Source organism: Lactuca virosa, chromosome 7 (genome assembly GCF_052849685.1).
Source record: "Lactuca virosa cultivar CGN04683 chromosome 7, Lactuca_virosa_CGN04683_v6, whole genome shotgun sequence".
Lineage (NCBI taxonomy): Eukaryota > Viridiplantae > Streptophyta > Magnoliopsida > Asterales > Asteraceae > Lactuca > Lactuca virosa.
In genome coordinates, this window is record NC_136432.1 from 21,365,196 (window position 1) to 21,377,822 (window position 12,627).

The following is a 12,627-nucleotide window of genomic DNA, read 5'->3' on the forward strand; positions in this document are numbered from 1 at the left end:
CTCCTCCGCCACCCCTACCCCCACCCCACCCCCAATCACAACCACTGTACTCTCTTTCTTCCCCTGTAATTTGCTCCTTCTCCCTCACAGAGCCTCACAACACTCCATTTACACCTCTACATTTCTAGGGTTTTTGTCCTTTAGCGCACAAACTTCATCACAAGAGCTCTGAGCAAGTTTTATGTGAACAAACTTCATCAACAATGGGCTGTTTCCAGTCCAAAACCGCCAATGTTCAAACTCCTGATCAAGTCCCTGAATCCAAACCAGATCCAGGTAGTATTTCACAATCCTCTTATATTCCCTTACGCTGATTTCCGATGTTGAATCCTGTCCTTTTCAAAACCCAAATCATGTAACTTTTAACAGCAACATTGTTCTATTTGCTTATTGTCGGTAGCTCTAAGTTAAAAAGCAAGTGTAGCTCGTTAATAAGGAGTATTATTTTTGGATTTTTTATACCATCGATACTGATTGATTGTTTTCTTGTTATAAATTGCTGAAAAAAAGCCAATGGAGATGAAGGATCAGATCAACAAGATCAAAATCAAGGAGTCCCCGCATTCAAAGAGTTCGAACTGACGGAGCTTCGAGCTGCCACGAATGGGTTCAGCAGCGAGCTTATAGTTTCAGAGAGCGGAGAGAAAGCTCCGAATGTGGTTTATCGAGGGAAGCTTCGTAGCAATAAAGTCGTTGCCATTAAACGTTTTTCCAAGCTCTCTTGGCCCGACCCACAACAATTCGTGGTATGTATCCATGATTTTTGTGGCTTCTTTCTGCTTTTCATATTCAGTTTCTAGGTTTCTTTTTATTTCTTCTTTACACAATGCTAAAGAGCTTGAATCGTGTTTCATGAGCACTGATTTCTTTGCAATAAATTTACTTACGGAAGTTTTTTTTAAAAAAATCAAAATTTCACGATAAAGAACTGAAGTGAAAATGACTTGCTCTCTGTTGCAATTTGTCCCTCTTATGATTGTGAACTTAATAAGGAAAAGTTTGTTTCTATGAAAAGCGAGATAATGATTTCTTTCCTTTTTGAATGAAAAGGTAAAGCAATTTAGGGTTACCAAGAAAGTTGCTTTCTTAAGAAATGTGGTGGCCTTCTTGACACAAATACACATAACAAAATGTTAATTCCACAATGAAGGCTTTCTAGCTTTAATTTTGCTTTTTTATTTGCAATTGTGAAATATTCAAATATCCTAAAATGAGTGGTTTTATTATTTGCTCTCGATCTTTTGTTTGTCCAAAAGACGTAAATACCCTCCTCATCTCATAGTTATCTTATTGGGCATTCTTTATAGGCAGAAGCTGCTGGTGTTGGCAAGGTTAGACACAAGAGATTGGTTAACTTAATTGGGTGTTGTGCTGAGGGAGAAGAACGTCTTTTAGTTGCTGAATACATGCCTAATGATACCCTCTCAAAGCATCTATTTCATTGTATGCTTTTCAATTATAATTTATACACAATACAACACACATTTCTTTTTCTCTTCTCACTTTTCACATTTGGACTAGTTTTTACTTTTTACTAATTGTGTTTAACATGTTACAAATAAATGTTAGGGGATAAACAACCTTTGCCATGGGAAATGCGTGTGAGAGTTGCAAACCATATTGCACAAGCTCTTGATCATTGCAATACTGAAAATAGGAAAATCTATCATGATCTAAATGCATATAGAGTCCTCTTTGATGAGGTACAAAGTACAATACATATTTTCCTCATGTTATGTACTTGATAAATGAATAATCTTTATTTGTAAATAAAGTTTTATTGCACTTTTATTTTTTTGTGATAGGATGGTGATCCTCGGTTATCTAGTTTTGGTTTAATGAAAAATAGTCGAGATGGGAAGAGTTATAGTACTAATCTTGCTTATACTCCCCCTGAGTTTTTGCGTACAGGTGGCACCTCTTTCATACTTTTTCATATTTTAAAATTTCAGGACTTAAAATGAGGATTGAGGGTAAATTTGTAAAAAAGTTAAGGACTTAATGAAAAAGTCTCATTTTGTGTTTTGCAGGCAGGGTTATTCCAGAGAGTGTGATTTATAGTTATGGAACTGTCTTACTGGATCTTTTGAGTGGAAAGCATATACCTCCAAGTCATGTAAATATACCTTTATATTTTTAAAATTTAAGTTCATTAAGTAAAAAAGAAACAACACTAATTATTATGTGTTTGATTATTTCTCTTCAGGCATTAGATTTAATACGTGGAAAAAACATATTGTTGTTGATGGATTCATCATTGGAAGGGCAATATGGTGATGAAGATGCAACTGCAATGGTGGAACTTGCTTCAAAGTGTCTTCAATACGAGGGGCGAGATCGTCCGGATATTAAGTTTCTTCTCACATCAGTTGCTCCCCTTCAAAAACAGACAGATGTGAGACTACACAGTCTTATTTTTTATTTTTTATTTTTCCCACATTGGATAAATGATATTATAAAATATTATTTTGAGTACAAATTTGTAAAATTTGCAGGTTGCATCACATGTGTTGATGGGTTTGATAAAAACAGTAACTCCAGTGGCAGTGGCAGTGGTCCCCACCATAGTTTCTCCTCTTGGAAAAGCATGTGCAAGAATGGATCTTACTGCAGTACATGACATGTTGCTTAAAACAGGATACAGAGATGAAGAGGGGGCCGAAAATGAGGTGAGTATAATGCTTAATAACAATGTACTTTTTACTCTTGTTAACAATATGGGAAATGTATTTTATTTTTTATTCATAATGGCAATAAAGTACATTGCCTATATTGATATGTTGGTAAATCTTTATGTTGTTGAAGCTGTCATTCCAAGAATGGACTCAACAAGTGCAAGACATGCTAAACACAAAAAAGTTTGGAGACATTGCATTTAGGGACAAGGATTTCAAAGGTTCTGTTGAACATTATTCCAAGGTAATTAATTAATTAATTAATTCTTGATTAATTAAAAAAAAAAACAAATACAAATTTCAATTTATCCATTTTCGTGTTTCAAAATGCACAGTTGGTTTCAATGATGCCGGTCCCTTCGGGCACGATTTTTGTGAGACGGGCACTCTCTTACATGATGATCGGGCAGCCTGAGCTTGCATTGCGAGACGCAATGCAAGCTCAGGTTTGTCTGCCCGAGTGGCCCACCGCGTTTTACATGCAAGCGTTGGCTCTTTCTAAGCTTGGCATGGAAACGGATGCTCAAGATATGCTCAATGATGGGTCCACGTTTGAAGCCAAGAGGCAAAATAGTTGGCGCAACTAGCCCCTGGACGCATCTGATGCGTACTTTGTTGTTGTACACATCAGATGCGTACTTTGTATGTATCTGATACTTTGTATGTATCTGATATATGCGCATCTGATACATAAAAGTGTGTGTCAAACACAATTAAGGGTAATCGAAGAAAGTTTGGGTTCTTAATATGATATGAAGATAATGAGATAGGCCCGGGCACAATTGGGTTTATTTAATGAGGGGAGGGGTTGGGCACGATTGTTTATTGTCGTTGTGATGTAGACTATAGTATCATACGTAGAATTTGTATAAAGTGCCTTAAAGTTAAAAGGCTTCTATTCGAGTTTAAGTTATTTATGTGTCATTTGCTTTTACCCTTTTTTGAAAGTGGGTTAACATAGTTTGTTCGGTTTTGGTTTTTAACTAAAACTAAAATGAAACCGGAAGAATTGGGTTTCCATCTCCAAAGAAACTGATTTTGTTTGGTTTAAGGTTTAATTTTATCGCTGTTTTTTAACCGCATAAAGCACTGAAAGTAGCAATCAAATGCAGGAGCTTGTTGAAATCAAAATCATTGAAAGCTTGAAAAAATATTTATCGAATCTTGCAATATAATGGGAAAAAAATCTATAAATTCATATCTAAGAACAATAACTAAATGGAGTTCAATGAAAACCACAAAGAGTTTAAAGAATTAATCATGTAAGGAAGTTGTTATAAAAAAATCATGTTAAAGAACTAATATATCTAAACCCATCTAAAAACCATTATATCTAAAAGGTATTTCGGACTAAAATTTCGGATTTAAAAAAATTAAAAACTCTTGAATTTCAAGAACAAGTCCAAAATCCGAAGAAAAATTCTGAAATTTTGAGAAAAAAAATCGTTTTTTTTTATTTAAATTTGACAAAAGTTAAACAAATATAGTAAATATGAACTATATACGATATTAGTGTATAAAATCAAACATTTTATTGAAAAACTGTGATATTAAACCCTTAGAAATGAACATTTCGGACATAAGTGAAAATATTTTTTCAAAAAAAAAAATTGGGACAAAACCAAAAAATAGTTCTAGAATTTGAAGATCAAACACGGAATGAAGCATTCTTCAGAAAAAAAAAATGAAAAATAGTACAGAGACATTTAGGAGGTTACGGTCATTTTTCAAAATGAAAACAAAAAAAAAAATAATTATTTTCTTAAAAAAACTCATTTATATGAGTTAGATTACTCAATTTCCCAAATAAATGACATTTATATATTTGGTCCTAGATAATTTACAAATGACATCATATTAAGATTGATTCACATCCTTTCTTATTTCTGGATTTAAAACAAAAACCACCATGACCATACAAAATTGCTTCTTTTCCAAAATTAAACACAACGGTTTATATATATATATTTTTATTTTTAGTTCGTTTTTTGTTTCTTTTGGATAAGAAAAAACCTCAGACTCGCACATTACCCTACAAACGATCTGGTCCACTAGAAAAGAGCAAATCATCCACAAAAGAAGACATGTGGCTATCCAAGAGTTGAGACCTTTGAAAATAACACCTAGGGCAACTCTTTTGAATTTTTATTTTATTTTATATGTTTTTTTTAACTCAAGATGTGACAAGAGAAAAACATTGAAATCAAACACTTTTCTTTCGATTTACTTACAATAGATACATAAACCTAAAGCTATTACAAATTAGATTCTAACCACATAAAAACCAAAAAGAATGTTTAAATTTTTTTAACCTTCAATCATTAATAAAACCTTCTGTTTATACCATTTCACATTTCAACCCTTGTTCAACATTTCTGTTTCTATTTTATTCACACCTCATTGGTGATCCATAAATCTTTCTTTGTTTTGTGATGAATGGAATATCTGATGAGTGACCACAAATATTATGGGCCATTCAACTCTCAACCAGAAGATGAAGGGGGGCTGTTGTAGATTTAAACCCGATAAGGACCAGATTTGAAAAATGTAGTGATATGTCCGTTTCTAAGCTGTTTCATCATTTGGAAGCAAATCTGCTGCACTCTTGCGATTTCTTAACATATCACGAACCTTGTAATTTCCTCCATTTCCATCATTATCTTTCTTCATAAATTGAAATCCCATAAGATACCTGTATTCCCCTGTCCCAAGACACCTTGAGCAATAGCCAAGCCCACTCCCACCACATGTCTTGCACCTGTGTAAAACCTCAAATTGGTCAAAAAGTCAAACATTATGCTGCAAAAATAAACATTTGTGGGATGAACATGGTTACATATTTTGGTTATAGATTGAAAACATGGATGCATAATTCGTCTGAAAAAAACCATTTTTTTAAAAAATGCTCAAGATTTAGGATACTTTACCATTTTGGCCACTCCCCATTTGGAAGCATTGCTAAGTCAACATTGTTTGTCCTTCCTGAAACAAAATATAAAGAAACATCACTTGTAACACATACATGACAAACATAGTACAACCTGTTCTGTTCTTGGGCCCACAAGAAAAGGAAAAACTAGCAAGTGTTGATGCATTTGTGTTTTTTATGGAAGTGAGGGAAAGAGCTAACCTTTTCCACAACAATCAAAACAATCTACTCTTCCACTCCCTTTGCATACAACACATGAAGGATCTGGTTTTTGTCTTTTCTCTAATCTAACATTAGACTGCAAGAAAAAAAAAAGCAATTTGGAGACCAGGTATTCTTCAAAAACACCAACAAAACAAGGGCAAATCAAGAAATCAATTTTCAACTAATTGAGTTCCCATTTATATGAACATAATGCCTTCGTTAATTCACTTTACTTCTAGCTATTTCCTATGTTTTCGACTTATATACAAACAATTAAGAGGTCAAATGAGCATGGGAAGTTCGATTTGATCGCCTGTAAACGGAACAAACTTTGTATCGGATGAGATCTAAACAGGCACAACTTCAAATAATCAAAACCTGTTCAAAATCGCAACAGTTTTCCCCAAATCCATGACTCTCATGCTCCAACTATTTGTCAGGTTTCGATCAATACAGTAACGGATAATTAAATTAAGTTTCATTACGAATTACAGCAGCAACAAAACCAGCATGTATAAATATCAATTTAAGAAAATGTTACCTTACCTCTGTTCTAACAATCCAAGATGGCTTCGGGGCTGATAGCAGAGGGGTTCGAGGCGGTGGCGGTGATGGTGCTGGTAGGTTGCGACTGTCCGGAGGCGGTGCACCATTGCTTGAATTTGTGGCCTGGACGGCTGTTCGCGTGAAAAGATTGGATACTGTCCCGGTAAAGACTATCATTTTTGTGCGAGTTATGAGTAACTTTATCCATTTATGTATGTACAAGAGTGCCTTTGGTTAGGCGGGATTCACTTAATTTGGTGGAATTGGAATATGAATTTTTATGTTTGGTTGTGAAATTGAATGGAATTGGATTTAAAAGGATTCCATAAAAAAGTTTATTTGGTTGATTTTAATATATTTTTAACACTTTTTTTTCTTTGGTAAAGAAATTATCTATGACCTGGAACATACATAAAGGATCTTGTGTCATTCGAAGACAACCACATATATAAAACAAGAAAATTTTGCGACAAACGTGTTATGTATGTGTTCACAAGATGTACAATTTATCGATGTAATAGGATGGGAATGTCACTTATGGATGGTAGAGTGCTACGTGATGCTTTTCTTAGGTCACACGGATTGAAAGTTCCAAAATCATGTGTGTAAATATAGATTTTAAAATTAAAAATATAGTTATAATGTGTTTATTGACTATGATGTATTTTTCATGTTATTAATCGGTCTATGTGGATAAAAACATAAATGGTGAGGGTTTCCTCACCCATTATAGAGGTCACATATATTATTTTTATTGATTGTTGTGATGGAACCAACCTGCTACTCAAAGAATTCAACATGAAACATTTATCTTCACACATGTTATATAAAAGATATTTTGGCATTTTGAATCAAGGTGACGAGTTTTAGAAGACGAACCGTATTATGAAACACCCATTATATAAGTACTTTGCAATAGTCAATTTAAAAAATCCTTTTTAAAATAGTTTTCACACCATTTAAGTAAATAAGATGCGGAAAACTTCCCAACATATCAAAAAACTTTTAGCATTGAGAGTACATTATCAAAAGTTCATACGATGGCATCATAATTAACAAAATAGGTAATTGTAAAGTGTCTAACTATTTCAAAGATACCATCATAATTTATCTTTAAATATCATCAAGCTTCTTAGCCTACATAACATCACTAAATACCCGCTACTAACATAAGTACATGTCAAAATAGAAAGTATGACGTGGAAATCCTAGTTAATCGGATAGGATCTAGACATTATAAGAACAATACATAAATGAACAAACATTTTATATATAAATGTAACAACCTCATAACTTCATCAAAGTTTATTTAAAATTTCTTAATCTTTCTTTATAACTTTTTTAAAGCTATCGAACTACATTTTTGGAAAAAAAAACATTATATAAGTCAAAGTACATTGTTATAACTTCATAAATGGGTTTTTGGTCCCTCGCCACGACTCCTCGTTTTTGCAAGGATAAGAGGAGATGGCTTGCTCTTTAGGAGATACGTTAAGACATCTAAGCGCATTGCATACCCTTTCCTCATAAACTCTTAATAACCCCCCCCCCCAGGTTTCGAACGTTGCACCTCCCATGTGTAAGGCAATACCATACCCGATAAGGGCGGGCTCCAGTTACTTGATTTTATACAATGTAACAAAACATCATAAACGAATATACATGTAATAATGCAATGCATGATATGTAACAAGGTACCGAAAATATATAAGTAATATTATCTTACATTGTCATTATTCTTCGTCTTTAAGGGGCTCTCAAGGTAGACCCGATGGAAAATGATGGTTGTAGAGACATGTATGTTGAATATTTGTTGATGTGTTGTGTGATATTCAATATATATGTCTATAAAACCATCATTTTTGACAGTTGATGAAGCCAATCTCGTAACGATTGAACTCGTTCAACAGAGGGGTTGATATATGCGTGTTCAAGAGCAATCCATATTTGTTGAGCAGTGGAAAGATTGACGATTTTAGAAAAAGTTTCATCCGTAAGTGATGTCTGGAGAAGAATAATAGCCCCTTGATCGGCCTGCAACCACATCCGCCTGTAAACAAGTGACCACCATGTTCACAAAGGGAGCATGTGTGTTGGTATTAATCGAAAAGGCAACTGAAGGAGAAATAGTATCATGTAAGGAGCGTAAAAATAACTCACGTGCTTCGGCTTGAGCAAGAAGATCACGAAAAGTAGTGGGAGATCGGGAGGCTCGAATAATAGTTAAAAAGGTCTCAAATGATGAACCAAGACCACACGAGAACCAATAAACCCTATATGGTTCAACGACAGGATGTCCAACAGCCGCCAATTGATCACATATGAATTTGAACTTTCGCCCGAAATCAGCAACAAATGATGAACCTTTTGACAATTGACAAAGTTGATATCGTAACGATTGAATCCACTAAATAGAGGAGTTGCTATATGCATGTTCAAGAGCATCCCGACCCTATTGAGTGGTGGAAAGACCGACTATTTCAAAAGAAGTTTTCTCTGTAAGTGATGCCCGAAGAAGAATGATGGCCCGTTGATTAGCCTGCAACTACTTTGTGTAAGCCGGATTCGGTGATGGTTTATTATTAACAAGAAGTTCAGGAACCGGTTGAGAAAAGGTACCATCAACATGCCCCGAATTTTTTTTGATATGTGAGTAGAGGAACCATTTGATTATTCTGTAATGTCCAAAAAATCACAAATAAAATTTTCATTTTTAATTAAAGTAAAATAATTGTTACCAATCAAAGCGAACTGTATATCATTAATTCGACTAATATAGTTCAATACATATCGATGGAAGACAAACGGGCAACAAGCTGCACCGCTAGCCCTTTCTGGATGGCAAAACTAATTCTTTTGAAAACAACATATGTGAATCTAGGAGATATGACATTAAAATGCATGACCATTTGGACTTTGTTGAGGAGCTCCACCGCCTCTGGTGCGAGAAAACCAAATGTATCAAATGCAAAAGTTACAAACACATGTTGATTTTCTATACATGCATTCTCGTGCTTTGCCACTTTGCACGCAGCGGCTTTCAAAGCGGCATGCCCTGCTGTGAAATCCTCGTTCCTCAAACCGACGAGAGGAGAGACCCCAGTAAGATCCACACATACGTGCTTCCCTCCTACCCATCCAAAGACCAAAATGTCATCCGGTCTAAGTGTGGATCAAAACCCAAGTCATAAGAAACCAATATCAAGTATAAATATTCTGAAATCAGTGTATCATAACATCTCCAAAACATGTCACCGAAGGATGTGTATGATCACGCATTCGCCTTGCCCCGATCATCAAAAGTACTTGATACATAACACTTAAACTGTAAGTGAAAGCTTAGTGAGTTCCCCCAAAATACCACCACACAAACATAAAACAACATGGATATTGGGTCCACAACCATTAGACTAGATTACCCCTGAGCCCACAACATGAGTATGGCATGCCTTCCTAGCCCACAACTCATGTCTGGATTGCTCCCGAGCCCACAACATAATTTTGGCTTGCCTTTCTGGCCCACAACTTATGTTTGACTTGCTCCCGGGTTTGTTGGCTTTCGCATAGAGCAATATTGCCTCAACCCAACCGTACTATATCGACATATGCAACAGGTAAACATATAACAACAAACAAATAAACATGCAAATCTTAACAGATCACTACATCATAGTAACATCCTAATCCAGGATATATAATTTACTAGGTCGGCATTGGTGTCTTCGACCCACAAGTTCAGTGATGAAACTCACCTTACAGTTTGAAATGTAGTTGAACAGATAACAGCTCCAACTGTTGACTCTACATGTCACTTATACAACAAACAGTGACCTAATCTCAAACTACTTGCTCAAAATACCCAAAATACCCCTAAGTCAAACTTGGTCAAAGTCAAGGTCAAAAAGTCAAAGATTCCATCTAGGTTGAGTACGCCTAACGTACCAGAGCTAAATCCCCAATTCCTCATTAAGTACTTATTTCATTAAGCCAAAGCACGAAACTCCAAATCCAGGTAACAAGGGACGTGTTAAATACAAGAGGGTATAAACTCAAACCCTTGGTCCAAAAGCCATCCAAAGCTCCAAAACTTTTGCATGGATTAATGAGAGTGATCAAGCTCTCATTTTTATGAACCCATGAGCTTAAAACTACAGAAAACTACAATTCAAGGACATGGAGTAGCTCATACTCCACTAGACCAAAACTATAGGATCAAAATGTACACAAACTATAGATTAGTAATATCTAAGCAAATAACTCATCAAGATTCAGACTTTATACCTCCAAAAGATTCTTGAGGGTGACATACTTCTGGATCTAGGTTGCCTTGAGCTTCCAAGATGATTCCACTTTGTTCTCCTTCCTTGAAGAACACCAAAAATGCACTCTCAAGCTCAAAGACTCATACAATGGATTAAGGTTTGCAAGTGGCGATTTGGAAGATGGAGGCTGATGAGGGAAAATGTTTTGGAAAGTTAAGGATGTTTAAATAGTGTTCAAACCCTAAAAAATTAGGGTTTGTTTATTGGCCACATATGCCCTGCATACTCACATGCATGTGTGATTCATTAAATGGACTACGTCATGCGTACGCCCCAAGTATGCATGACATAAGGAATTATATTGCAATAATTTATTCACTTTGAAAATAGGACGCCGTGAGGGAGGAGTTGCAGAAATAGAGAAGAAGAAGACGAAGTGAAGAATGGGAGATGAAGAGATTAAGGGTGGGATTAAATTGTTGTATATATAATGAGAGTAAATCTCATCACACTAAATAAGGTGGAGATGCATTTTATTTATAGATAAAGAAATTACATATTACACCCTTGGATATTAGACAATTTTACAGAATATATACAAGACATTAACTAGTGAGTCTAATAAGACATTTTTGTATGTTAACTTTAGAGGAATCATATCATAATGCATTTAATAACCAAAGGTTTTATGTTTGTTATTTTGAAAATGAATTAGAATGCAATATCTAAGGAATTTGTTGACTTGCTATTATTGATATACTATTGGTGGAAAAAAGAAGTCTTAGAGAAATCTAATGAGAATATTATTGATCAAATCACTACTAAGATATAAAATATTATTTAACGGGAACAATATGAAAATTGAAAATAGATTTTTAAATATCAGATTTTAGGAGTTGTATTTATGTTTTATTTTGAAAACAATCTAATGGAGCTACTCACTAAGATACCAAACCAAGCTATACCGATTTTATTTATCCGCTGCAATCTCTAAGTATCGTGCAAATAAATTTTAATATGTATTTTGCTAAGAAGAATAAGACATAACTTTTTTTTATCTAATTTCACAATATTTTTTTTCTTCAGATTTTAAATGTTGGAAATCATCAATAACACCAAAACAATAACAGCTAAGACTAAATGAATTATAAGCCAAAACCAAAATGTTAGTCAAAACAATATTTTTGTCAAATATAAAGTTTTTTTGAACAATTAATTATATATTACCAAAAGATTACATGCAAGCTAACTACACCAGCTAAAATAAAAATACACGAGAATTTATATGTGGAAAACTAATTTATCTTTAAAAAATTAAACCCAAAATGTTAGTTATTTTACGAAATTAATTATAAAGTAATAGGTTTTTTACATCTTTTATTTGTTTAGAAAAATAATAATATATTGATAAAAACTGCAAAAAAATATCTCTTTGGTATGAATTTTTTTTTAGATTTGGCCAAAACCATAACTTTTTTGGTTTGATGGTCCATTTAACCATGTTTGTATGTAGAAAAATGTCTATCCTAAAGTTCAAAATACTAAAATACCCTTAGTATATTTAATTTTTATTTTTTTCTTTCCTTTTTAACTATTTTATAATAAATAAATAAAGAAAATGACTCTCTCTCTCTCTCTCTATCTCTCTTTATTATGTCTCCCTCTCTCTATTTCTCTCATGCATAAAGCCACCCCCAATTCATCTTCTCAAACCAAACCACCTGTTTGCAGCCCCAAAACATTAATTATGTTCTTTAAACCAAAATGATAAACACCCAAATCTAATATATCAAATAAATTGTAACATCCCAAAATCAAGACCCAAAATTTTTTGTTTAATTATATTACTTCAGAAATAACTTATAGAAAACATAAGTAAAATTGTTTCAACACCAATTTACATATTGCAAGTCTCGAACACCATAAAAGTTAAGTGGTAAAATATCATAGTACAATCCTAGAAAACTCAATGCGGAAATCATGTGTGTGTGATGCGCTGCTACACCGTCGG

At 34.1% G+C, this 12,627-nt stretch overlaps 2 protein-coding genes across 2 annotated transcripts; one reads left to right on the forward strand and one right to left on the reverse strand.

Moving 5' to 3' along the window:
• LOC145124619 (serine/threonine-protein kinase BSK2-like) lies at positions 1-3,609 on the forward strand. The gene is made up of 10 exons (XM_079060029.1): positions 1-276; positions 511-746; positions 1,308-1,443; positions 1,570-1,703; positions 1,806-1,911; positions 2,031-2,116; positions 2,207-2,395; positions 2,496-2,669; positions 2,806-2,919; positions 3,011-3,609. The coding sequence occupies exons 1-10, from the start codon at positions 204-206 to the stop codon at positions 3,260-3,262; spliced, it is 1,500 nt and encodes a 499-aa protein (XP_078916155.1). The 5' UTR covers positions 1-203; the 3' UTR covers positions 3,263-3,609.
• Positions 3,610-4,872: 1,263 nt separating this feature from the next.
• Positions 4,873-6,651, reverse strand: ENA (DnaJ/Hsp40 cysteine-rich domain superfamily protein). The gene is made up of 4 exons (XM_079058977.1): positions 6,355-6,651; positions 5,806-5,902; positions 5,603-5,657; positions 4,873-5,433 (listed from the first exon to the last, which is right to left on the reverse strand). Exons 1-4 carry the CDS (start codon positions 6,529-6,531, stop codon positions 5,241-5,243), a joined length of 522 nt encoding a protein of 173 aa, XP_078915103.1. The 5' UTR covers positions 6,532-6,651; the 3' UTR covers positions 4,873-5,240.
• Between the last annotated feature and the right edge of the window lie 5,976 nt (positions 6,652-12,627).

Bases quoted from the DNA above. Each gene is read 5' to 3' on its own strand.
- ENA (XM_079058977.1), bottom strand. From the start codon at position 6,531: ATGATAGTCTTTACCGGGACAGTATCCAATCTTTTCACGCGAACAGCC. The intron at 5,658-5,805 runs GTTAGCTCTTTC...ATTTTGTTTCAG, and splicing joins TTTTGATTGTTGTGGAAAAG to GAAGGACAAACAATGTTGAC. The intron at 5,434-5,602 runs GTAAAGTATCCT...GGTTTTACACAG, and splicing joins AATGGGGAGTGGCCAAAATG to GTGCAAGACATGTGGTGGGA.
- LOC145124619 (XM_079060029.1), top strand. From the start codon at position 204: ATGGGCTGTTTCCAGTCCAAAACCGCCAATGTTCAAACTCCTGATCAA. The intron at 277-510 runs GTAGTATTTCAC...GCTGAAAAAAAG, and splicing joins TGAATCCAAACCAGATCCAG to CCAATGGAGATGAAGGATCA. The intron at 747-1,307 runs GTATGTATCCAT...CATTCTTTATAG, and splicing joins CCGACCCACAACAATTCGTG to GCAGAAGCTGCTGGTGTTGG.